The 25,768-nt window shown below is 38.0% G+C and overlaps 1 protein-coding gene and 1 long non-coding RNA gene across 2 annotated transcripts; one reads left to right on the top strand and one right to left on the bottom strand.

Annotated features, from left to right (window-relative positions):
- Positions 1–849: 849 nt before the first annotated feature.
- Positions 850–23,967, bottom strand: LOC136716136 (uncharacterized). Its single transcript, XR_010805122.1, has 3 exons — positions 23,885–23,967; positions 23,419–23,443; positions 850–886 (listed from the first exon to the last, which is right to left on the bottom strand). It is a non-coding gene; the product is annotated as an uncharacterized LOC136716136 (long non-coding RNA).
- Positions 23,968–24,137: 170 nt separating this feature from the next.
- Positions 24,138–25,637, top strand: LOC136716169 (nanos homolog 1). Its single transcript, XM_066693670.1, has one exon. It carries the CDS (start codon positions 24,233–24,235, stop codon positions 24,911–24,913), a length of 681 nt encoding a protein of 226 aa, XP_066549767.1. The 5' UTR covers positions 24,138–24,232; the 3' UTR covers positions 24,914–25,637.
- The last annotated feature ends 131 nt before the right edge of the window (positions 25,638–25,768 follow it).

Here is a 25,768-nt window from a genome sequence, read left to right as displayed (position 1 = left end):
TAGATACCAGCTTTAATATGCCTCCTTTCAATTAATGTGAGACAACTGAAATTAAATACTAGTCATAATTAAAATGCAAATGTCATTGTACATAAAAATATATTAAGGATCTTGGATAGACCTTTGGGAAACAGTTCCACACTATGGCAGGACTTCTTGGCAATGTAAATTGCATTCTAGTTTTCTGTGCACTGGAAGTGGAGTATATTGTGTTTATTTATCTGCTATGCTAATGTACATTAGAATATGGTCCAGCTGAGATTAAAATAGTGGTTTAAATGACACATGTATCCAAACTAAACGTTATTGCACTTGACGCTAGTAAAAACAGTGATTATCTGACATTAACTATATTATAGGCATATACTCTGTAATATATACAAATAATTTAATGTAGAGCAAGTTTAAAGTTGTTTTATTTTAAATGCAGCATTAGTAAAAGTATTAGTAAAGTAAAAGTATTCCTGATAGACAATATATCAAAAACTCAGAGGCTGGTTTTACCCAACGCAAGACAGACACTTCTACTGAGATAACGGGCTGGATTAAATCAAAACTTTGACCCACACGTTAATAGCAAACTACAAACCTGTACATCACAGTGGTTACATTTATGATTAGAAGAAAGTGGCATCTTACTAAAAATGAAGCCGCAACTGGGTACAGTTCTGTAGTTTTCTATTAGCAGGTGGGTCAAAGTTTTGATTTAATCCAGCCCAACATCATGAGACTTGGTGCATAGTGCGCTTCTGTATTACACAGCTTTACAGAATCCACTGATAAGATGCATCAGCTGGGAAGAAGGAATTGAAATAAGGCTAAAAGTCAATCTTCTGTTGTTCTACTTACCCTGCTGCCATGAAGGATCATCAACAGAGTGTTTTTCCTTGGAGAGAAGAACAGGAGGAAAATTAAAAGCTAGCAGGTATAGTTACATGTTTTGCCACAACTTAAGACAACTAACTGGTTCACTGCAGTGTAGCAGATGCTTTTTCCCCTTGAACGTCTCCAAAATTTATAATTATGGGTTTTCAGGAGATCCACAAAGGAAATTTCTTTGTGGATGTTGCATTTTTTTCCTAAAAGGTCAGACAAATTAAATGAAGGTTGCTCAATGAGAATAAAAACACTTGGCATGAGAAACCAAGGATCAAGCCAAGTGCAGATTTGATTGTCTGGCTGAAGGATGAGCACCTGGATCGTGGCACTCAAAGGCATTCTCAAATAAAGGTGCAAATCACACTTTGATGTCAGATCCTCGTTAAACAATTTATCAAAAGAGGCTGACAGCTGTGAAAGTCAGAAGGGGAAGATACTTAGGTAGCTGCATAATCATCTGGAAGAATAATTATAAATAATAATAGGCGTAAAGGGGTGAGACATAAATCAGATTTGTCATAATTGTTTTTTCCTCTCCCATCCGTCTGCAAGATCGCGGCTCTTCCGAAGATGACATTTTAAGGTATTAGGGCCAAAGTCAGGCAGGTAGGATGCCTGGGTTTTTAAAGCTCATTTCTTAAGGTAATGAGGCACATTATCATAATACTGTACAGATTGTTGTGAAATGAGCAGCGGAGTGAAATCATAAGGCTTAGTCTTCCTTTTAAAAAAAAAATGTAAATTATGTTTAATGCAGTTACACAAGGGTTATATTCTCACGAGGGCGGTCATTCTGGGGCCGACTGAAGCATTTCCCTGGAAAGCACATCGCCTCAAACCTTTCGGTGCTCTGCTGGATTACAGAACTGGAACTGCAAGGGAGGCCTCTGGGGACCCGCAGAAGGTTATCTCTGTGAGGCAGGTGGAGGAGGAGAAAGGAAGGCTTAACACTGGAAGCATAATTATGTATCAATAGCTAATTGGGATCTAATGTAGTCTTTTCTGCGTTAACATGATTAATTAGAGTGTTTTACCATTGTGTATACAAAACGCTGGATTCACAGCTCCAGACAAACAAAGGCTGGCTGTCAGTGGGAGCCCGTCTGCGTTCTACTGTGCCACACGGCGTTTGCTCTTGAAAACTTTCTTGCTGATTTCACTTCAAGGTTAGTGGTTTTGAATGCACTTTCCTACCACATGTCTCTGCCAACAACAGTTCCTAAACATTATATCATATGAGGCAATATAACCTTTAGGAACTGTTTTAGACTGCCACGGTAGTTGGAAAAGTTGAACGCCACCCACAGTTGTAGTCTTTGAAATGAAGAATTTTATGTTTGCTCCATTCTTCATCAAGGAATATCATACAACTAAAATATCAACTCTTTTGAGTTGGAGGATAATGAAGTCTATATGTTATTGGGTGGTGTGGCTGCTGACAACATGACATTGTTTACAAGATAAGCAGTATCTATTGAAATATACCCTCAGATAAAGAATATGAGCATTGGATCAATAGTAGTAATAGTAGTAGTACAGAAATACAAATTATATATATTCCATATTCACAGTGACAAAGACTCACATACAGAGTGCAGGTATAGACAGTATTAACTATGGACAGGCCCAAAAGTTACAATTATTATATTGGCAAAAAGAGTAAAAAACTAATGGAAGGAAAGCCCAGTTCAATGTTATTACAGCTGTCAGCATCAGCAAAAGTCATCAAAGGGGTGTACTACTCAATTAACACTAATGGAACACCTAAAAAACATCTGTTAGGGCATTCAATTAAAGCTTCACTTATGCTAATTAGGGATATACACTGCTAGTAAACAATATAGAAGCAAGACATGATGGGGCTTAGAAATAGTTCTGACTTAGAAATCATCTTGGTTTGCCAGATATTTTCTTTTTAAAGATGTACAGAAATTTGTACAGAAGCTAAACGACTATGGCTGTTACTATGTGTGTCCATTTTCTGATCAATGGATTACTTTCTCTACACATAATTAATTTGAATGCACTTTGTTTGTTTGTCAGCTTCTTTCCTGGAAATGATCAGACTGGAGTTCAAATAAAATAAAATCAAAACTTCCAGCTTCAGTTTAACTGGCTTTGCTCTGAGAAATTCAAACATCTTGGAGTCGAAACCCCTGCGGATTCTCTGATTGTGAAAACTGGAGGGCCAGGCATGCCACTGCTGATCTCCCATAGTCTCCTCAGACTTCATACACACTGTGAATCAGAACTTTGGCTCCGTGAGATGAGGCAGTGATTGACTAACTTTGAAAAGCTATAATTTCTTCCATCTGCTGTAATATCAAATATCTTTTTAAACAGCCTGGGACATTCTGCGACGAGACTGCAATTTCAGTCCAAGACAATTTTGCACTCCATTAGCTCAGACCTTTTTTATTTTTAGCTTAATCTTCAGAGAAAGATGACAACCTCACAAGTGACCTGGCTTTGTTTTAAAGGAGACATTGTCTAATTGATACTGGGTCCACTCAATGTGATTGCTCATTTCCTTTCCAGTCATTCAAGGCATATCCATGTATTGGGCATTGCGATTACAATTTAGGCCTGGCTTAAATTAAAGTTTCAATCTATCTGCCAATCACGCATTACAAAACCAGTATCTGCTGCCATCGTTTTGTGTTTGCCAGAGACTTCTTACTCCAAAGCAGTGGAAAGATGCCATTAAGTACTAGGTGTGTCAAGCACTGTTGACAGATGTATCAAACTTTTGATTTAATCCAGGCTTTATCACATTTTTGGAAAAGTTACTTGATCCACTATAGTTGCAGTGGGTTAATAAGGTTTAAGTATTATTATTTATAAGTATTTTTCAGTTAAAGATGCGGATTCTAATTTCTTTTTTAAACTTGTTTAGTTCCTAAGAATCATGGTAGTGCCCTGTTCATATTTAATTCTCAGATCTCAGGTTCATCTATCAGTTGATCACCAAAGATCGATTGAAAAACCAACCTGCTGTCTCATGCCTAATTAGACAGGCTGCTTCAATCTATTAGTGCATCCTGACACTTAAATATTCCAATTGTAACGAATGGATTGTAGTGCTATACTAGATCCTCTTCACAAGCCCAGAGAACCCATTTCACCATTTAAATTAAATCTGGGAATTTCAGCTAGGTTCATATAGTAAAATCGTTTATAATGCAACCTTTAAATTGTGCTTGCAAAGACCCTCGTGGCTAATTACATTAAACCTCATTACTGTGAAGTGTGTTTTGTGGTTTAATAAATAGGCTCTATTGGTTCAGGTTTAACACTGATCGATTGTGTTGCATACCCTTACACAAGTCAAAGAAGTCACCTTAATGTATAATATGAATGCAACAATAATAATGTTGAATGAGATAAATATTATAAACCAGTGGTTAAGAAGGCTTCCCATCTGTGGAGCAGAGTTCTAAAATAACATTCAATAATCCACTGAATTAAAGACAATTTATAAGAGTCTTTGTTGTTATCTACACAATTTAGGGGCTTATTACAAAAGCCTACAGCGATTAGAAATGAAAGTTACGTTTGGACACTGGATTAATGGGATGAGGTTTAATTTAATAGTCCAATAATAAATGGGAAACATTAGTGGAAAAAGCAAACCTATGTGTAGTATTCGATCAATGCTGCACAAGTAGATTATTAGTTTTGATTAATTTGTGTATTTATTTATTTGGTTTTGTATTTTTATTAGTCTTTTGCTGCTGGCTTTTGAAACTATATATAATGCTTTAGAGAGTCAGTTTTCCCTATATGGCATATTACATTTTGAAAGCTTTTCATCTTCTACCTTTTTGTATTAGAAAAGGAATGTAGTCGAGTGGAACAGACACAAATACCAAAGAGAATAAACAAAATCAATGCAAAAGTTAACTAAATAAATAAATATGAAGAGACATCCCAAGTCAAACCTCAAACTGATTAACTGAGCAGTTCTACCTTGAGGTTTGAATCAGAGTGATTTACAATGTTCTTATTAACTGGTGCTGTAGCAAGAAAATCCTTCTCCTTATTGTCTCTCTGGAAAACATGGAAAGAATGCTTAACATCTGGAATGCATATAGATTATATCCACTAACTGTTTTTAGTAATATTATTATCTATAATAATATGAGCCAAAATATTTCCCCCCCCCTCCCCCAGTCTAAATAGCTACAGACGTGGCTTAGTTTCTATAAATATCTAATGTTCAGCAGTTATTGTCTTGGGTCATTTGTATGTATCCCTTGTGAAATCCATGACATTTTGACTCTTTTTTCCTTCCGTAACAGCATAAAAAGGTCACTAAAAACTCACTGTCAGGCAAAATGGTACTAAAAAGCTTCTAAATTGGAGAGTTATTAACCTAACATTAATTTGAGTTGACACACTGATTTAAGGTGTTGACTAGATCTATGACTGTGTTATACATTATAGATTATGTTAGCATCTACCTAATTATCTTTAAAGAATGAAAAATACAGTTTGTCTGACTGATTGTCAGTGGTGACAGATACAGAGAGGTGTGGGTATATTGAAAAACCAACTACATTATTATTTGGAAGCACATTCTCTCTGCACCTTCTAGAAATGTCTGGTTCCAAGACCAATACAAAATGGGCAAAACAGGCAAAATACTTTTGTTCATTACTTGTTTTCACACATTGTGCTTTGACCGGATAGATCATTGTTACCAATCAGACTATATTGAAAATAAAAGCATCTATATGAATCCATTATCTAGTTTAAATATATCTAGTGATTATATTATTGTCACTGTCATGAATTCAAAATGATAGATGATCCAACTAACTGACAACAACTTGTTTCCAATTTCCACACACTAATAGCTCCATGGGTTACATTATAACATGGAAGACATGGATGTACCAGCCTCTTTTTTTCTCTTAATAGAACCATTACCATAATTCTGTTCTAATTTTTTTTGCATTAAGGAATGACTCCGATAACAGTCAGACAAGAACGCCTGCAGGTGAGGTGATTACTTGGTCTGCATCCAATGGGAAAACAGTGCATTGCCCCCATCTCCAATTGGATTAATCATCAAGCTCCATCTGAAGCAACACTGAGATATGAGAGGGTGGGGGCATGCTTTTTAGGGAGCACACATTACTTGAATTAAGATTGATTCAGACATTTTATTTGTTTATTTATTTGATAGAAACTAAAATTGACTTAAACATCTCCGAGTAGTGTTCAAGGCTGTCAAAGCCTTAGGGTCATTTTAAAATGGGCTGCTGTCCTGCAGAGCAGTTTAATTAAAACAGTGACAGAGAGAAGAAGAGCAGAGATAGGAGATGGAAAAGAGAAACGTGACTTCAAATAATAAGACCACCGAGTGGCAGGATGAAGCCAAAACTGAAAAACATAAATCACAGAAGGACTAATAAAGGTTAAATCACAGTATCCAGTCAGAGTAGAGTATATTTTTAACCTAATGAAACAAAAATAACTGGGATTTATTTATTTATGTAAAAGATTATATCAGTTATTTGGCTCTAACCAACAAGCTAAGGAAACCCACAGATGGTGGCATTCAATTGTGTTAGACACTGTAAAATGTGCCAATCCCATCTGCCACCCAGGACCAGCGTTTGAAGAGGAGTGTGGTGTGGCCGAGAGGAGGGCCAGGTGCTGCTTTCCCTAACCAGCCTTGCAGGGGCCAGTTTAACAAGATTGGCTCTTGGTGAGGGAGGGGGAATAGCCTGGTCTATTGAGCCCCAGTTTCTTTAAACAGCAATATATTATTTCAGTGTTGCTCCAGCTGTGCCACTCCTCAGCACACACAAAAAAGCAGATTTGCTAATAAATCAGTTATGGGCAGCCTGTTTCTGATCTCACAGTTTCTTAGTTAATATCTGTTGTATAGCGTGCTAATGGAAAGCAATCCTGATTTCAATCTTCCATTATATAGAAATTGGCTACTTTTCAGATAGTAGTACATATTTTAATTTTTAGAAGAACTGACATTTAATCCACATTTTATGCAAAGAAGTTCAGTATGTCTATGCTACCACCTACATCAACAGCTGCTTTCAATTCTGAAATCATTTAAATAAAAAAAAATAACAATGTTCATTTTATCCTAAGTAAATGTGTGATACCTGAGTATTTGAACAAACTGACACTTGGTTATGCATTAAACCATTTCAGAGCAGTCAGATGAGAGTAAGCGGAGAAAACATTTGAGAAAGAAAGAAAAAGAAATGTGAAGCAGAAAAGTCTGATCTATGAAAATTAGATGCATCCAGTATTGTGGTCTGCCAAGAGTGTGAAAGGCATCAAACCAAAGAACACTTTACTTGTCCATCTTCCAATATCCAGAAAATGTTTAACACATGGGCACTGGGAATACTGAGAGCAGGCCTGAATGATTAATTCACTGACCATCTATAAGGCTTCACTCAAATTATGGGACTCATGATACATCATCACTTGAGGAAGAGAGAAGTCAACCTGATTGACGGTCCAATAAAAGAAGGCTAATTCAACCAGAAGCTGCGCTGACTTTGAACACCTTAGGAATTAAAATAAATCACTCTAGAGTTTAACAAGCCATAATATGCTTTTAATATTGAAATACTATAAAGTTCTGTCATGGTTCTATATGGGAGATCAAAGGTCACCATCGATTTACAGGTATGTTTTTAAATGTCACTTAAAAAAGAAATGTCTGCTTTTCTGACCAACTTTAAAACCGAAAAATACAAATAAATGCATAATTTCAATACATACAATGTGATTTATAGGGCAAATAAATATTCAAACCTTAAGAAAATGTTTGATACTTATGCATAGTTCTTCATTTTGAATGATGTAAGTGTTTACAAATGAAGAAACCCATGAATAAACCAATGCATTACTATTGAAATATATCAATTTTACAGATAAAAGAATCCCTTAGATGGGTGAAAGAAAACAGAATATTAAAACGGATTGTACCAGACACAGTATGCAATACAGTGTACGTGTTAACAAGGTCGAACTAGAGTAAGAATCCTCATGTGGAATTTGAACAAGGAACGCCTGCATCGGCCTGTTCAATCAATGCCAAGCAATTCAAAGGATATATAGCACAAAAAGCATGCAAAAATGATATATGTGCCAGCAAGCAAATGACAGCTGTTTTTTTTGTAGATTTTTTTTGTCTTAGCATTCCCTCTTATTTTGGGGGCACATTTGTCATGTTTATTTGCTGTCCAGCATAAAGAGTGATTGGGCTTGTACACCACAGGATCTATCAATAGTTGTCAAGCCCAGTAATAACAGGCTCCTGCTGCACGACCTGTTTGTTGAGGTAAAATATGGAGCTAGTTATGAGACGAGCAAGACTGGGCTGAGTAGCAAGAGCTAACTTCTGTATCGATGCGGGACACAACAGCCCCTGAAATACAGAGCTAAAGCCATGTAGCCACCTTCAAAAAACAGATATAGTGTGTTTTAAATTCTATTAAAGAGGAATTGGTATTAAGTCAGCATACCAGATGAGGACCAAATGTTCTAGATGGGCATCATTTTTTTCTGTGGAAATTTCTGGTATTCTTCCCCACAAGCCTTGAGATAAAAGTAGTAAATTAAGTTTAAAATGGGGCAGAGAGAATGCAGCAAGGCAAAAAAGATTTTGAATGTCTAGACTTTATAATAAATATCTTGGATAATAGATGGTTTGCTAGTTCTCCCTATGACAATCGTAGATTCATGATTTATAGAACATCCTTCATAAATCACCAGACTTTCTTTTCCATTCCTTTGAGGCTTGCTGAAATCTATCTACTCTGACCAAGTAGCTTCTAAGCAGTGGTTAAATGAAGAAAATGTTTACAGAAAAGAGCACATAAACTGATATAATGGCTCTTCTGTGGCATTGATGCTCCTTCGCTCATTTGCCCAGTTTATTTGCTGTCAGAAGGGGGAGAAGGGATTGCTTCTGCACAGCACAGAGCCTGAAGTTCCTTTTCACCCCCCCCATTGAGATGCAGTGTTTGGAGGCTAAGGACAGGCTGTCACTTCAAAGAGAGGGCAGTTAACCCACCTGGGAGGGAGGGCAGGAGCTTTTCTCTTCTCAGGCCGCAGTCCTGACAGTTAATTAGCTCTCCTCCAGCTCGAGTCAGGGTCACTGGCTGCAACTTCAAGGATAGGCTAAGAAGGTAAAGGGCCAGCCAAGGCAAGCATCTGACAAACTACAGAAAAGCAGGGCAGCCTTTTTTAAGCAATCGGAGCTGATGGAGAACCTTTTTTCCTGAATGTCATGGTTGAGTTTTGCCAGCAAAAACACAGCTGTTCCAAACACACAGGCGTCCATGTGAAAAGATGTTCCTCTAAACACAAAATAAGAGTACTGTCTGTTCAGCGGGCAAAAAAATCAAAGACAAATTAGTTGTGCACGTGGTTTATGTTACATATTGAACGGAAAGTAAATCAACAATCATCCTGTATCCGGACTTGAAAGTTAAAGCTGAATGTGAAACACGACTATACTGTTTGTTCGTAACAACTATGACGGACGAATTCTCTGTCCTAAACTAAGCAGAATCCGTGTCAAACACAATGCAATTGTTTTATAATGCTGTCATATCATATCACAAACTTCACAGTGCACGTCAGCTGGACTAAACACTTTAATACAAACTAGAAACTGAACTGTCCCAGCTTTTGATTTATAAATGGAAAATTGATTGATACTTTTTATATTAATAGTTGTTTTCTTTCCCCCCCTCATACAGTTTGGTGCGAGGACAATGATAAATTGGGTCAGCTGTGTGTCTATGAGCATGGACTGCAGTCTTGCTATGGATAATTGAATTGACATATTTCTTTTCACTCCAAAGTAAAAGCATCAATCAGCTTTTTTTTTCCCCTCTTGGGGAAAACTGCTGTCAAGGGCTAGTCAGGAGTAAAAGAAGAACTATGGCTGAGATAACGGCATACAATCTACTCTGTATGTACCGAGTTATTTAAGGAAAACAGTAATTGGACCCAATGTAAAATCTTTGTAAAAACACATCATGGGTCCTCTGCACATTTTGCACTAGCGTATGAGTAGTTAAATGCATATTGTGTTAAAGATAATTAAAATGTGGCATTCAGTTTACTAATGGGATATATGTTTTAAACTGCCACATTGCACAGCAGTATTTCAACAGTTTAAAAAATATCCTTATCAGGTCCTCACACATGCTCTTGATTTCCCCACCCTTCTGTCATTTTTTATATTCATTGTCCCCGCAAAGATTGGCAATTTCCCCGCTACTGCAATCCCCTGAACTTCTCATCAGCTCAGTCTGTTTCTGAGAGTGTTTATTATATTCGGATATCCGTTAAATAGGGAGAACAATGCAAACATTTTAAAGCCATTTGTTCACTCATTTTATTTAGGTGCATTCATTTTAACAACAGGTATCTGAGTTCTCTCACCTTCAGGGGGGTCTGAAATATGTGGTAGTGAACCTGCTTCAGCAACAAATTCAAAACCAATGGAGATATTGACACTATCCTGTATCTTGAGCCCTTGTATCCGATACTGGTCAGAACTTCGACAACCTTAAAAGAAAGGCACTATCTTTGTGCATCAAAGTTGATGGTACACTAAAATCAAGGTCAAATTTCTCAATAAAAGGTTATAGTGCAACAGAGTGCATCTATTAAGTACTTTTAAAATGTACTTTTGTTCCAAACAATGCCTTATTAAATGAGACATTCTTTTCTCCAAATATGCAAATTAGTTGAATCATACACATGGACACTTACAAAATATATAAATGGCACATTTGTATAATCTGGTGACCCCCAAACACTTCCAATTAGTTGCATCAGCTGTACCCTGGAATTTTCTAAAAGGTAACATGACACATTTTGTGTGCGCAGCATTTCCAATTAATTGTTTATATGGGGCTGGGAACTGATTGACAGCTGGAGAAAACAAAGTCCTTTATCTATTCAGACAGCAGGTACGACATTTGCATTTAAAATACTTTGTTTTTTTGCAGCGCTCGAGCAGTGTGCCTTAACCCTGAGATGCGTGGGGTTAGAGGGTAATTCCAGCTTATTGCTTATTCAATAAAGCAGAGCTGCTGCATATAGTATCTGACCGGCTGAATTGTGGCTGTCTGTGTGGTGTGATGCAATGCACACCAGAGAATAGGTTTTGGAGCCTTCTTATTGTAACCAATGCCCTCATTTTCACCACCTCTTGTGACAGGCGGTTGTCACAAGAGACCAATTGGGTGCAGCCTTTTCAGATCAATACCTAGGCCTGGCCGACAGGACCTGTACTAATGATGTCTTAGTCTATCATAATGTAGGATCTTTTCAAATAATAGTAGTGTTATCTGTTACAGGAATGTAAAAATGCTGCATTATTAACACATGTTATTCATTCAACTTTGACAAAGAGACCCATAATAAAAACCTGCACCAAGCCCAACACATTGAACTGTCTAACATCAAGTGCACTTTAGCCTTGGGTGTCTACCCAGCTTCATACAGAGTAAGGTAATGTTCAATAAATAGGTTTTCTGCTATAAATACATGTAATTCATAATTTTCCTGGACACACCCGAGACTGAATGAAGTGATTACAGTTATAATTCACAAGTGAACAGAACATGCTTAGGCTAATAGAATGTTGGCCCACTTCCTGAAGACTCCCAATAATAAATGTGGATTCATGACCCCATTATAGCCTTCCTTTCTATTACTCAGGAAATGTTTACCACCAGACCTGATTTGACATAGCTGGTTAGATCAACTAGCACCGGATAAAACAAGCAAGCCCATGAAAACTTTACAACTGTAGATGAAAATCGATCCCTCCAGTTTGAGCCTGTGGGCAGTTTTATATTGTGACACATAATTGCCATCCCACAGCACAACTGCAAGCTTCCAGGGTATATAGAATTATTTTTAAAAATATTAACAATAAACCACCATGTGGCACTTACTAAGGCTGCACATAGGCCAAAGTATTTTACTAAGAAGTAACCCCCCACCCCCTTGGCCCCCAGTTTAATTCAGGGGAGTAAAAAAAGCAATTTCCCATCGAAAGCGCCATGGGAATGTGAAGGTTGTGGAGATGAGTTTTCCTGTAAAGCTTATGAAGGAAACCATGACTGAGCCTTACTTTGTTATGAGCCACCTCGGGGGTAGGACTGAGTTTATTCCCAGCACGGGGGCAAGAGGCCACTCCATTATCAATGTCTTATTGGTCCGTGTTGAGAAGCGAAGATATTTGGGGATATAAATTCAGGAAAGGGCAAGAAACCTCCTTTTTATACAGTCTCGGCACACTAATAGCCACACACATTCTTCTCCTGTCTGCACACACTATAAGGTCAGACACATAAGGCTTTAATAACTAGCAAGATCATTACAGTTTGAAGGGGTTCGTCTGTGTCATTTCTTTTCCTGGTTGTGATTTTGCTGACCTCAATTCATCTGTCAATCATGTTTTTTTTATTGTGGATGTTTTTTTTTTTTTTTTATGGTGACCATTTTTTAAAACAAATGTTAAAAAAAGACTGTCAATAAACAAGTGCATGTCAAGAAGACCAGGTGTATAGTAAAGTGCATTATTATAATGATCAGTAGGGTGAATAAATAATCTGCCTTCTTTCTACTTGTTTATTTATTATACATATCAATTCAACACGAACAAATGTCAAACTCGACAGAAGAAAACAAATGCTTTTGAAGCTTTTTATTCCTTCCCCTGATACCACCTGAAAGAGCGTTTTCCTATGGGAAGTTTGGCGATGCAATTTGGCACAAGAAAAATGTGGCTCATTTATCCGTGGTCGCAATGAAGTGCAAAACACATTTGTACTGGGAAAGTGGAACAACAATATCCTATATATTAATCAGTCTGCAAGTGGCATGTTCGCCCATTTATGTAACCTCTATGTTTCGAATTCTTCCTTTCATCACTTTGCCCTATATAAATGTTCATTAGGAAGTTTCACATTCTAGATTTAGGTTTTCAGATTGTTTAGAGACCTGTAAAAAGGCCATTTGTAGGTGTGCTATAAATGTAAGTAGTAACTTCACTCTGACAACAATAATGACAAATATTGAGATAGCACATGTATGTCTGTGGTGCATCTCTCCTTTGTTATGAGAGTCTCAGAGGGTAACTTATAATTGCCTATTCAAGATTGGGAGTATATTATACTATTATATGACTGTTATACATAGTCAATTGCAAATTGTTGAGGAACAAAAGTGATTTTTAAAAGTAGCATACAACCAAGAAATAGGTTTTAGAATTAAGCACAAATATAATAACTGCAGCAAACAAGGTGGATTCAAATACAGACCAACAAGCATGGAGTAGAAACAAGAGATGATCAAACAGTGCTTGATAGCTGGCTGACTGTAGAGGTTTTAGGTTATATATTGGGGCTGCGCTGGCACATTCTGTACACCTGTAGCTCGTCGAGGTAATTGCATGTCTGTTTTCCAGCATTCAAAGCAAAGGCATCTGTGAACAATCACTCATTAAATTCAAACATTTTAACCCCCAGCCCAGTCTCCCAATTCCTCACAGCCATTCTGCCGGACAATGTACAAACACAAATACATAAATCATAAAGTTCAGACTGTTAATGACACTGTGTATGCTGACTTATTCTGGACTGCCCGCCTCCCTGGGCTATGTACAATTTCTTTGCTGAAACCATTTTAATTGCACAACACTTTGCTGTGAAATAAATGCAAAAACAATTATGCTGAAATGGCTACTGAGAGAGACTGCAGGATCAGTTTCCATAGCAACGCAAATTATATAGACTAGATTATGTTCAATGACACATGGAAAGTAACAGCTCAACAAATAGCCTGCTCTTGACCTTTTTGGGGAGGGTGGGATAGATGGTATGTTATATTCTTTAAAATACAAACAAACACCCAGTAACTCAAACACATGTGTTGTTCTTCTCAACTGCAATGTTTGTATGTAAACAAATCAGTTGACAATATTGTAAATTACGGGCAGGAATGTAGCCTCCTTGCTTTTCTAATGGGTGCATTTCTAAGCTTCGTGCCTTCATGAGAAAATTCACATTATGTTGTCTTTTATGAAAAAGTTATTTGCCATCGCAGTTTCAAACCAGTGCCAAGTTTTACTGCAAGAGCGTCATTCAATTCTTCATGCTTTTATCGGTGTATTATTTTAAACCTGTCCCCTCTGATAATCTTTATTTTAATGTTTTGGATTTCTTTTTCTTTTTTATGGAATTCTTGTAGCCAACATTACAAGAAAACTTCAGGGAATTCAGTAATTAAAATATTAGAGCAACTTACCTGAAGATCGATCGATAGAGATGTGTATATATTTATTAATTCAGAACACCAGAGTTGCAACTAAGGATTTTTGCTTCTGGTGTGACTCAACAAATTAAAAAAAGAGTTTCCTAAATGAAACCCCAAAACATAAAATGGTGTAATGAATGAAGCCAGCACTTATACACACTGAAAGGGCAGTATACATCAATCTATTAAAAGATCAAGAATTTATTTAAATATGTAGAGATAGTGGAAAGAAGTTGTGGAAATTTACACAAAACATCCCCGAAGTTGGTATCTCCTACAGCAGGTGATCTGACATATCATGGTGTTTCCTGGCATTCAATTAATTTATTGTAGCAGGTTTAGTTTAATGCAGTGTTTGCTTTGGGTAGCAAATTGATTGATTGATCGTTTTGAATCACAATTACCATTTACAATTTTGTGATGATTGATCAGCCAGCCAGGCTAATATCTGGACATGTCCCACTGCCCTTCACGCACTGTCCAGCAGGTCAGAGTTCAGTCAGCCAGAAGCACACACAACACATGGGTGACGAAGCGAAATGTACTGGAAAATGCACTGTGTTCAGATGTTTCAAAAACCATTCCCAGAAGCAGGATTATTAAAGATGAAGTTATGGTAATGGCCCAATCTGAAACTGAAAGTCATATTGGACATAAGCCAGGTCAGACCGCAATAGATTCTTACTAAAAGCCCCAGAGCTGGCAGAGTATGCAAAGAAAAATGATTTCTCTGGGGAGAATAAGAAATCAATTCTCTCTCTCCACAGTTCAATCATGGGGTTACATTTACCCATTAAGTGGCCACAATTTAAGATCAAGGTTAAGTTTCCAGCTAGAAGATGAACCAGCTTCTGCATCTACTGATTACTTTCAACTTAACACTGTGAATGAGGTTAAAGTTAAAGTTTTCTGAATTATTATATTTTGGAATGCCTGAGGCAGCAGATAAAATCAGTTCAATATGTACCTAATCACATCCAAAATACTGAAAAGAAATTCAAAATGATGAGTCACCAGGATGTGGAAAAGATGGACACCTAGGATGATGAATGGATATGAAGATAGGTCAGATGAACCTTAAGATCATAAACAATAATAAATAATTACAATTGAGAGTGCAAACCCTTCCTCAGATATAATATGTACTATTAATATCTGTTAATAGAAAGATAAAAATAATAGTGTAGGTAGTGGTGAAGTTTGCTTCACAATTATTGACCAATATGACAATTTTCATTGTTAAGACATATACACACACACCAAGTTAAATTTGCAAAACTGCCCAAACATATGCTTTTAATTTAACATATGTTAATTTAACCTATAAAGAAGCAAAACCTTTGTGACTTTGTTGTTTGTTTGCTTTGAATGAAGCTGGCACAAAATTAGTACAGCAATAAATGGTTTGTGACTGCAGCCCACAGGCTTCCCTGGAACTCAGCCAAATGTTTTGTCATGAGCAGATTAATAATCTGATAGATCTTTTTAAGTGACAGTTTAGCCTTCCCTTCCCTTGCCTTGCCCTGAAAAAAGACATATATTTTTCTGTTTTAAAGTAATGAACACTGAAAATAAATGACATGTTAATACAATAAATACAATGGGATTGGTATAATTGTATATAACAAAAATCAACATTTGGCCATTACAGTATCATATTTTAGGTTTTAACAAATCACTATATAGATTGTCCACCTATGTATTGTTTAAGTTTTCAAATATATGTTAGATGTAGTTATATGTAGTGACGAATAGATTGTTAATAACATAATGGAATATAAATGCTGAATTCAGATAGTTGTCACTCAGGATGTTTGCAAAATGTACTCAGTTTGTTTTTGTACATATATGAATCCCTCGATATAATAAAACCCTGTGTAATAGTAGTTTTATTTCTAAGTACTGGAAAATGGCATCAAGTCATATATATATAAATGTGTATTTTAACAACAGTGCCATTCAAACAAATGGCCTCTTGTGGATTTTATGCCACGAAAATCAACTTTCTTCTTCCCAGACAATATGCATGTCTGTGCTTTCTTCAAAATAACGCCCAAGGGGATGCTCAGAAAGAACATTAGTATTTAAGCAAACACTCTGCCCGTGCATTTAGATTCTACCCATTGCTTTTCATCACAGTGGTTTTCATAAAATAACACTACCTCCTTTAGACCATCTCAGGCTTCAATTATTATGCATTTTTAAATAAAGTAGCCAACTATCTAGCAAGTTTTTAAAAGCAGACCAGTACAGCTGTTAATTATACTGTCCATATACTATTCCATTATGCAAATAATAGCCACACTGAGTGTTAAAGCATCAAAAAATCATAAATAAAAAGTAATCTCCAGCGGACGGCTTGTGTTAGGGAGACGACTGAAATAGTATCTCCATTAGCTGTCTAAGGCTCAACTTTCATTCCGTCTCTCAGCAGGAGCAATGTACAGGAAGAGGTCAGTCCATTCTGTCTCCTGCTCCCATGCTGAGAGTAGGCACTCAAGGAGCAGGGGAATATTCAACCAGCGTGTCCTCCGGTGCATGAAACGGCATGACGTTGGTCATAAAAGTGACAGCAAATGACTCGGTGATAAACTAATCACATTTGCTGCAATAAAACAGAAGAAGAGCCAACCTCGGAGCACTTTCTGAAGAGTACTTCCCCCCCCCCTCTAGCATTTCCACGGGTGTGTGTTCATAGGGAAACAAAATGTGAAAAACGAGAGGGGGGGGGTGTGAAGCAAACTGCCACAATTAGCACTTGCTAAATGAAAATGTCTATTTTGCTGCTGTTTTACCATCATTAAACAGTCAGACCAAAATGATGAGCATGCATCCTGTTAAAATAAATATATACAGATATATAAACAAAGAAAGATTAGTTGTCAGCATCTACTCTTCGTCCAAAGTGAAGTCTTTATAGAAGTGAAACGATCTATATTTTGAGGATGAATGCCTTGTTTTTACATTTAATATACTCAGAGCACATGCATGAATGACTTACTGACTTTTTCCAAGAAAGTAAAGGCAATTCTTAAAAAAAAACTGTAAAATGTATTGACGATAATCTATTGAACACTGATTTGAAAGGGTTGTTATGGTGTGGTATGGTAGGTACATTAATGTTGTATGCAGGCATGGTGTTTACAACTTATTCACCTGTAGAAAGCACTGATGTAAATATTACCTTTAATTTTCTGGAACACCCCCCTATGAGTATATTGTCTTACTCTTAATTGGATATTGCTAAACCCTTAATATCTAAGTTAATCTGCTGACCATTTGCCAGAAAACATTTGATGCCGACTGCCAAATAACGGAAAATACCTTTTTAATTTTTTTAATAAAACAAAATTGATCAAATCTGACCCTTTCCTGTTCTTGTATATCCTGTATATGATTCATGTTTTATTCTGCGTTGTTTTTTTTCCCCCTAATCATTGCTTGCCACACCGACTAACCTAAAAAATAATAAAAATAAAAGCTTCAGAAAGACTTCCTAAAGCCGAACTACAGGAAATGGCATTAGTAAATCAAGGTCTGAGGACACAATGCTTCACCTTCAAACCTTCTGAAGGGTGCTGCGGCTGTTATTGATACGAGGTCTGAGCCACAATAACTGCCATGAATCAAGTAGAAACAATGAAAAAGCATATAAATAAGATAAGAAAGAACAGGAAAAATGGAGGTCAGGGCTACAAGAAAGAAACAGAAAATTGCCTAAATTTCCCACAGTGCCAGTGGTTTCTTATTTCTCCACTTTATCTCCTTGGCAGTCAGCTGGTGGTGTAAAATGGCACTATTAAAATAGGAAACCATTAAAGAATGGTGAAAAATGCCAAGACATAATTAAATGACTTTTCATTCTAGCTACCATAACATCTGCGAGGCGACTTCACGGTTCCAGGGGTTGCTTTCAGAAAAGCCCTAAAAGCCCTGGGGTCTCTCATTGCCGTATGTATAGTGCTTAGTAGAAGAAAAAAAATTAAATGGCCATTAATCATTAAAAGTTCATTTGTTTATAGCATGGCATGCATATCTATATTCAAATGAGCAATAATAAAGTATACAGTTAAGTGAATGACTTGTTAATTATTAACAAATGTGATACTGTTCACCAGCTATAAATATAAGGGATGTTTATCCACCAAACCATAGGTTTAATCACAACACCAATCTGGCTTGATGTTGCAATTTAAAATATTGATGGTTCTAATTTGAACCATATAATTGAATTAATACTTTCTTTCCTTGGTTTTGATGTGGTTTGTGCTGGAAGGCAAAAGGAAGTGAACTATTTCCTTTGTGTTGGAGCAATCAAAATGCTTCCAGAGGTAAACAGGAATGCAACCATCTGTTTGCTCACAAATATACATAGACGCCAGATCATCTCAGAAAGCTGAGCAACAGACGGAAGGTAAACATTGTCTCTTTTGTTGTGGAGGTATATTGTTCAAATACTGATAAGATGACCCAGTTGTCAGACTTTAAAAGTTGTATGATTTTCACTTGTTACTGAAACTGCTAGTGTGATTTTGCAAAGATGCTACTGCTTGTTCTGCCTTCCAGAAAATGACAAGCCCTGAAGATAAATGTTAACAGAAAACAGAGAACCGTTTACAACTCCCCTTTCCATTCATTTTTCATTTTCTGTACAATGTGCTTTGGCCTCAAAATAAAAACCAATTCATGCACTCGGGCTCCCGGTTCCTAGTGTGATTTAAAAGAAAATCAATGAAGATTGAGACAATGTCCTTCTTCGGGGTGCAAACATGTGCTTCTATATATTTTGCCCTTGAATTTGGTCAGAGCATACCTGCTACAAGTTGTTATGAAGGTTTTACAATCTAGGGAGAAGGGAGAATGAGCAAGCGAGCAAAAATATCACTTCTGCTGGTTCTTTTATCTATAACGCTGTCAGTCTGACTGATGGAACACATATGATAAAGTGGGACTGAAAACACTTCATCAGAACATTTTGAATATCCCTGTCCATATACCCATAGTAAGTGTCCCATTACTAATATTATGGAAGGCATTATAATGATTTCCCATTTCCGTCACTGAATCACCTCTCGGACAAGCAAATCAGTACCATGTACATTCTCAAAATATTTACATTGGGCTTATCCCATATTTTGCTGACCCATCTGCCTGAAAAGATTGTACAAATTACTGCAGAGGTAATCCATGTTGCAGTGCAGCTACAGAAAAAAAACTGAATCGAAATAGTACATTTAAAAAAATAACAGACTTCTGCGGAGTACCGAGAAAAGGCCAGAATGATGCTTTTGACAAGAATAAAGAGATTGGAGTTGGTCCATTTTCTTAATTTAACTTAATTTACTACTTACACTAACCTCTAAAGGTTAAATGTAATTAAAACGCAAGTGAAACAAATAAAAGGCATCATTGTTTTTGTTCAGTTATAAACGTAGCACGCATGGTTAGACCCCACTCAGACTTAAACGGCCGTAACAGGCACACCTTCAAACACTTGGTCCGTGCAAAATAACAAACCCACTGCTCCAAAAGACCGGTCCCCTGATATGGACGAGATCATACTATCAAGTTATATTCAGCCCAGGAATTATGCCCATAGTCTCGTTCTCCCAAATGAGAAAAAGAATAGGTAACATTTTTTTAATTTTTCTAAACTTTGGACACCAGGATATTCTCATGAGATATCATGTCATACATATTTTACATACAAGGTACTCAAGCTGATATGAAGGTTGAAACACCTGTTTTCCTTTCAAAAATCCTTGTTCACTGAACTACGCAGCTTAACCACACTATGTAAAACTATTTATTTAGTTTATCCTTTGAAACCTAGTCATGGGAATAAGATGGGCAGCAATGCAAGCTGACAAAAATACAAGTCTGTTTTTTACTGTTTGACGTTAAAAACATGATTGGTTGCTCTATTGTGGACACCAATATGGATCTCCTGGGAACAGATCAACTATAGGGGGCTTTCCAGATATTTGCAATGACAAAAATTAATTGAAATGCATTTCACGTCTGTTCCATCCACAACTTACATCATCTCACAAATTTAGTAAAATATTGTATTGAGCAGTCATGCCTTCAGTTTTTCATGTCTGACGGGACTTCTTTTAGAACGTCCTCTAACTTTGTTTCCCTCATTTGCCAGGTTATTTTAAACTTTCTGTATGACAAATACCTCGTTGACCAAGAGGAAGTGTGGCCCGAGTATTACGGTGAGAAATTTGCATGCGCGGCGAGCATCTACGAAGGTATCAGCAGATGGAGGACTGCCCTTCAGCAGGAAAGCATCTTCCACTGTGAAGAAACACAGGCACATCCCAGCTGTTCGGGGCCCTGTGATGTTCCTTCACTTAAAAGGCTCTTGCCCCTGGCTCTTTGCCGCTCGGCGATTGGTATTAATGCCCGCAGTCAGCCAGTCAATCTATGAAAAGACCCTCTTCACCAGGGATCTGCCCAACTAGCAGCTGGACACAAGAGACAACAATCCTGCCGCTCCGACCCATCAGCCCGCCTGACATCTGAAAGGTAGCTGGAGCAGAAACTAGGGGGGAGTTATTTGTGGACATTAAACAGAATGGGATTTAATTGAAGGTTATGTTAATGAGTTTAGATTGTAAAGGGCATCTATATTTTTTTTAAAAGAAGCAGCACAGACATCCCCTTTGTCAACACCTCGATTCAGCCCTGAGGAATACCCAATCAGGATACTAACACCAGGGTCTGAGTGTTGAAAGGGAAGCCATGTAGCTCAAGTCTCTGGCATCATGGCATGGAATCAAAGCCCTGGTTTACAGCTGCTGTGAACTCACACAGGTCCTCAGAGTTGCTTCTATCACTAGCCTCCAGTGGAAGAGACTTTCACCGGTAGGTTGTATAGATTCACAAGTGGAAATGCATTATTAATATCCTATCCTCTGCAAAAAGATTGCCTTTTTTCAGATGGACAGAAATATATGAAAAGTGCGCCAAGACATTTAGCAAACTTTGCTTTAGGAGAAGTACTTGTTATGCTTGCATTATATAGGACTATTCCCTCATTCCCTCTGACTGAGCCAAAGGTCTAGTCTGTTAATATGCAATGTACAGAAGCAAGGCATTTCAGTACAGATCACACGAAAGATTAAATCACTGATAAGTCATTAGATAGCAGGAAAACATATACATGCATGTGGAAATGCAATGTTCAACAGTTTACAATGGCTTGCGCAAGCTTGCCAACTATAACAAAGGTAATAAAAATGAACATGTACACTTATTGTTACTGTACATTGAATCTTGCCTTAATTATCATTTAGGTACTTAATAAAATGCAAATTAATGATCAAAAGCACTCAATAAGAAATGCTAAACACTTTGTAAGTGTGGAAGGGCACACCTGCTGGTAAGTGAATCAGCACATTATTCGAGTCGACCCAGCTGCATTGTTTGAGACATTTTGGAGATCATGTTTCACTTAGATTCTGATTTTTACCATTTGGGGATTTTTTACAAATCCAAACAAGAAACCAAAAAGAAAAACAGATTTCCAATTTCACAAAATAAGGTTTTTACACTATTTTTTCCTACAACACAATTTCAGAGCCGAATTGTGTTTGTTTTGCTGCAGTCAGACCCTTTTCCTGCTGCCACGGCGCTCCACTGTGATTTCAGGGCCTGTTTATCTAGTACTCCCCAGTCTAATCCTTCAGATCTTAAAGTACTAAGAACAGCACTTGTCTCCAGTTTAATGTATTTCCGTTTGGCAGAGAGCACTCAGATTATAGGCCCTGTAATATGTGACAAGCCTGTTGTTACTATCTTGAGTGGTACATTTGTGGTACATCTTCCCAGTGCTTACATATTATTTACATCTGCCTCAAGGGAGGATTTGGTTTAAACCAAATAGTCAAGCAATACCCATTTTTGGGCGTGCGACAACTGCACCAAGCAACTTGAGCATTAGGAATTTGGTGAAGCTATACTAATGGGTCACAAATGGCTGTAATTGCTTGTAATTAACTTAAGGCCATTTTGTGAAAATTAAACACCACAAGTTTTGATCAAAAGTGAAAATGACTAAACGGGGATTTCTCAAAATGGCAGGTCGCACTTCTCAGGACTCAATTGAGTGTGCGACACCTGTTAGCAGTAATACAGGCCATAAACCACTTATGGAGCAAGAGTCTGAATAAACACCTAGGGTCTCTTGTTCCACTCCTGTACAGGAAGTGCCCGAAGATGCTCAGCAACAAAATGGTTTGTGAACGTTAATCTGATTGTGCTCAGAGGAACTCAACTGGAGCCAGGGCTAGAGAAAGAGCTGGCAGGGGGAGTGCTGGGGGGCCCTGGAGGTGAAACTAATTTCAACGCACTTGAGCAACACAAGGACATAGCTAATTTGTCATGTGGAAAACATTTATTTTCATGGAAATGACTGCAGCAGATTCTACCGATTATTATTTAGTAAATACCTAAGATTATGACTGAATGACATTTGAGTTGCAGGACAGAGCTCCAGAGAAACTTTCCCCAGCTTCCCTACCTAACCTGCAAATGTATTACTAATTTGTAACAATTAGTCATTGTGTATGTAGATAAACATATTAAATGGGCCGGACACATTGCAAGAACAGACCAAAGATGAACAAAGGAAGCTATTGAATGGAAACCAAGAGATGCTTGTGCAGAGTGTGCATGTGTTTGGGTTCCCTCCCACATCCCAAAGACACGCTGCTTAGGTTAATTGACTTAATTGCCCTGTTTGGGGGGGTACTTGTCAACCTGTCTGGCCAGTATGGTGAGTTATGGCCTCATTCTGTAGTGGATTGATAAAGGATGATGGCTGGATAGATTATAAAATAGATGCATTCAAACTGTGTGAAATAAATTTACAAATTAAATCAGTAGAGCCGCAAGGTTAGTTACAGTTGACACCCTTTCTGGTTAGCAGTCTGACCTCTACGTGCACATGGTTAAACATTTGGCCCAGGCAGTAGCTTCTTCCCAATGAAATAACTTATTTTTATTCGTTTCTTGCTAGAAAAGTCACATTTTATAAGTGGTACCTAACTACAGTGGGTGTGCACCTACTATGAGTTAATCTAAACTATATATCAAAACTAGATGTCCACATTAACCTTTGATAAACCGTGGCACAAATAGGAGCATGTAAACTGCATTTAAACCCAGTAAATGGGAAGTGGTGTTGCTGCTTACCTTAGGTCAGCATATCCCACAATACCTGGAAGAGAAAATGGCAGTAAGGTGTTATGGCAGAAGTATAAAACATACATCTAAATCACCCTTCTCTATATCAATTTACATAGATAAGTGTAGACCAACATCTATATTTTGATCAGTTTGAAAGCAAGGTGTCTTATTACAGTTACATATAGTTCATGTTGTCTCTAGTTGTCCATCTTTTTCTGCATCTGTCTGCATCTTCAAGAGGGCGAGACCATTTATCATCAGCACTTTTACATGAACACAATTAAAATATACATCAAAACCTGAATTCACTTGTGTATTTGAGCTGGGCAAGTTTACAACTGTCAAGCAAAATAATATATTTTAACATATTTGTAAACCGCCGCGCTCTCGAATTTACCTCAACTTATTAATGAGTAACTGCATAACTATAGTAATACATCAAATAAATCATTTGGTTTATAGTAAAATTAACCTTTTCAAACGGAGTTCAGCACATCTGCGACCGTCACCTGCACCCAACGAACAGCTTTATCTGGACAACACCGGTCGCGTCCGCGCTGCGCAGATCCCCGCAGATCTGCACAATCCCGGCGATGCCATTGGTGGAGCCGCGCAGACCTGCGGACAACTGCGCCACACCATCGCGCCCATCAATTTGCCCGGGGTCCACCAATCAGCCGACTCCGGAGGCGGGTCTTCCACAAGCCTGCTATTTTAATAGCAGATGCCTGCGTTTCAAGCGCAGTTTGGCTCACGTTGAATTAAATGCGATAACGATTATTACACAACCAACACGCATCCACTGCTGAGCCGTGCAACCATGATGGAAACTTTTCAAGCCATGGAAGACAAGCTGGAAAACGGGCCGGCTGACTATCTGCAGACCTCCAGGTATGTGAGCAACGTGTACGAGAACGCGTTCAACTCCTGGAATGACTACCTGGGGCTGACCACCCTCATCACCTGCACAAAAGCGGTGGCCAGCAGGGGCCAGAGCACCATCAGGACCAGCACCGAGGTGGACTTGACTGCAAAGGCGTCTTATTTGGACAAATCGGTGGATTTCAATGAGTTTGGCTTTTGTGCCCACGGAGATCTGGTGCTTCGGGACAGGTACGCGGATTTCAGAGCTTTCTCCGGCCGGTCCAGCCCAGCCCTGCTCGGCGGTTCCCCGGAGTATGCGGGGGAGAGGGCGCTTCAGTGGAGCATGGTGGACGGCAGGAGCCAGCAGACCATGCACAAGCACCGGGGGAAGATGGACATGCAAGTGTGTGTCTTTTGCAGGAATAATAAAGAAAGCGTGGCCCGCTACAGCACGCACATTTTAAAGGGGCCGGACGGGAGGGTCCTGTGTCCAGTGCTGAGGAGGTACACTTGTCCCCTGTGCGGCGCCAATGGGGACAATGCGCACACGATCAAATACTGTCCTCTGTCCAAACTGCAAGTCAGTGCTGCAAAAGCGCAGAAGCCAAGGTGCCTGGCAGGAAAGAAGATCCGCTAGTGCTTTCAATATCGTTTTTTTATTCTTCTTCTTATTATACTTGACTGTGATTGACAGCAAACGTGTGATGTTGTATTTCAAAAAGGGGGTTGACATTCGTGATGATGATATTTTTAAAGTTTATAAACAATAAGGCGCAAAGTAGACTGATTCAACTTCCGAAAGTGTTACTTTAGAACCGACCCAATTAAGCTCAATTTGTACATTCCATTGACGTCATAAATGGATATCTTCGAATTGCAATTCCTGTGTATTGCTTTATATGTTCAGTAAGTTACACAAGCCTAGTCCTAGCAGCCTCTTCTTAATTGATGCCTTGTCGCAGTCCGGTTTCCAGAAGTTTCTAACAAAATATAGGATTGCGTTCTGCTTTAAGAGGAGTAGTTTTAATACAACTATTATAATTTATTGTTTTCGTTTCAAACTGCCAAGGAGCGGAAGATCGTGAATGTATTGTGTTTCTGTATTGGGAAGGGAATAGGCTTAGATGAGTGCAGAAATCTACCTCAGGTGTTTGTAATTGTTCGTCTACAAAAATGCCTTTCTACGCCGTAAGACTGTTCTAATGAGGTATAACTTAATTGTGCGTTTGATTTTTTTAGGATTTATTTTCTATTGATGTTTAGACTGAAGTATGCTTATTAGATACTAATATATAACAAGCGACATTTCGGGTTATGACTTAAGCACGGTGTAATGTGTCAAATAAATTTATTTAACAGCTTGCTTTTTCTGATGATTTTATAGTTGGCTGCTGGCACCTGCCGGGGAAAAGTGGAACTTCAATTAACTAATTAAGTTTCTCTGAAGAGGACTTTCTGTAACGGGGAGCTTGATACGGTGGATTTGAAATTA

The sequence above is a fragment of the Amia ocellicauda genome, chromosome 20, assembly GCF_036373705.1.
Source record: "Amia ocellicauda isolate fAmiCal2 chromosome 20, fAmiCal2.hap1, whole genome shotgun sequence".
Taxonomy (NCBI): Eukaryota; Metazoa; Chordata; class Actinopteri; order Amiiformes; family Amiidae; genus Amia; species Amia ocellicauda.
Note: the sequence above shows the minus strand (reverse complement) of the source record. Positions and strands in the feature narration are given on the sequence as shown.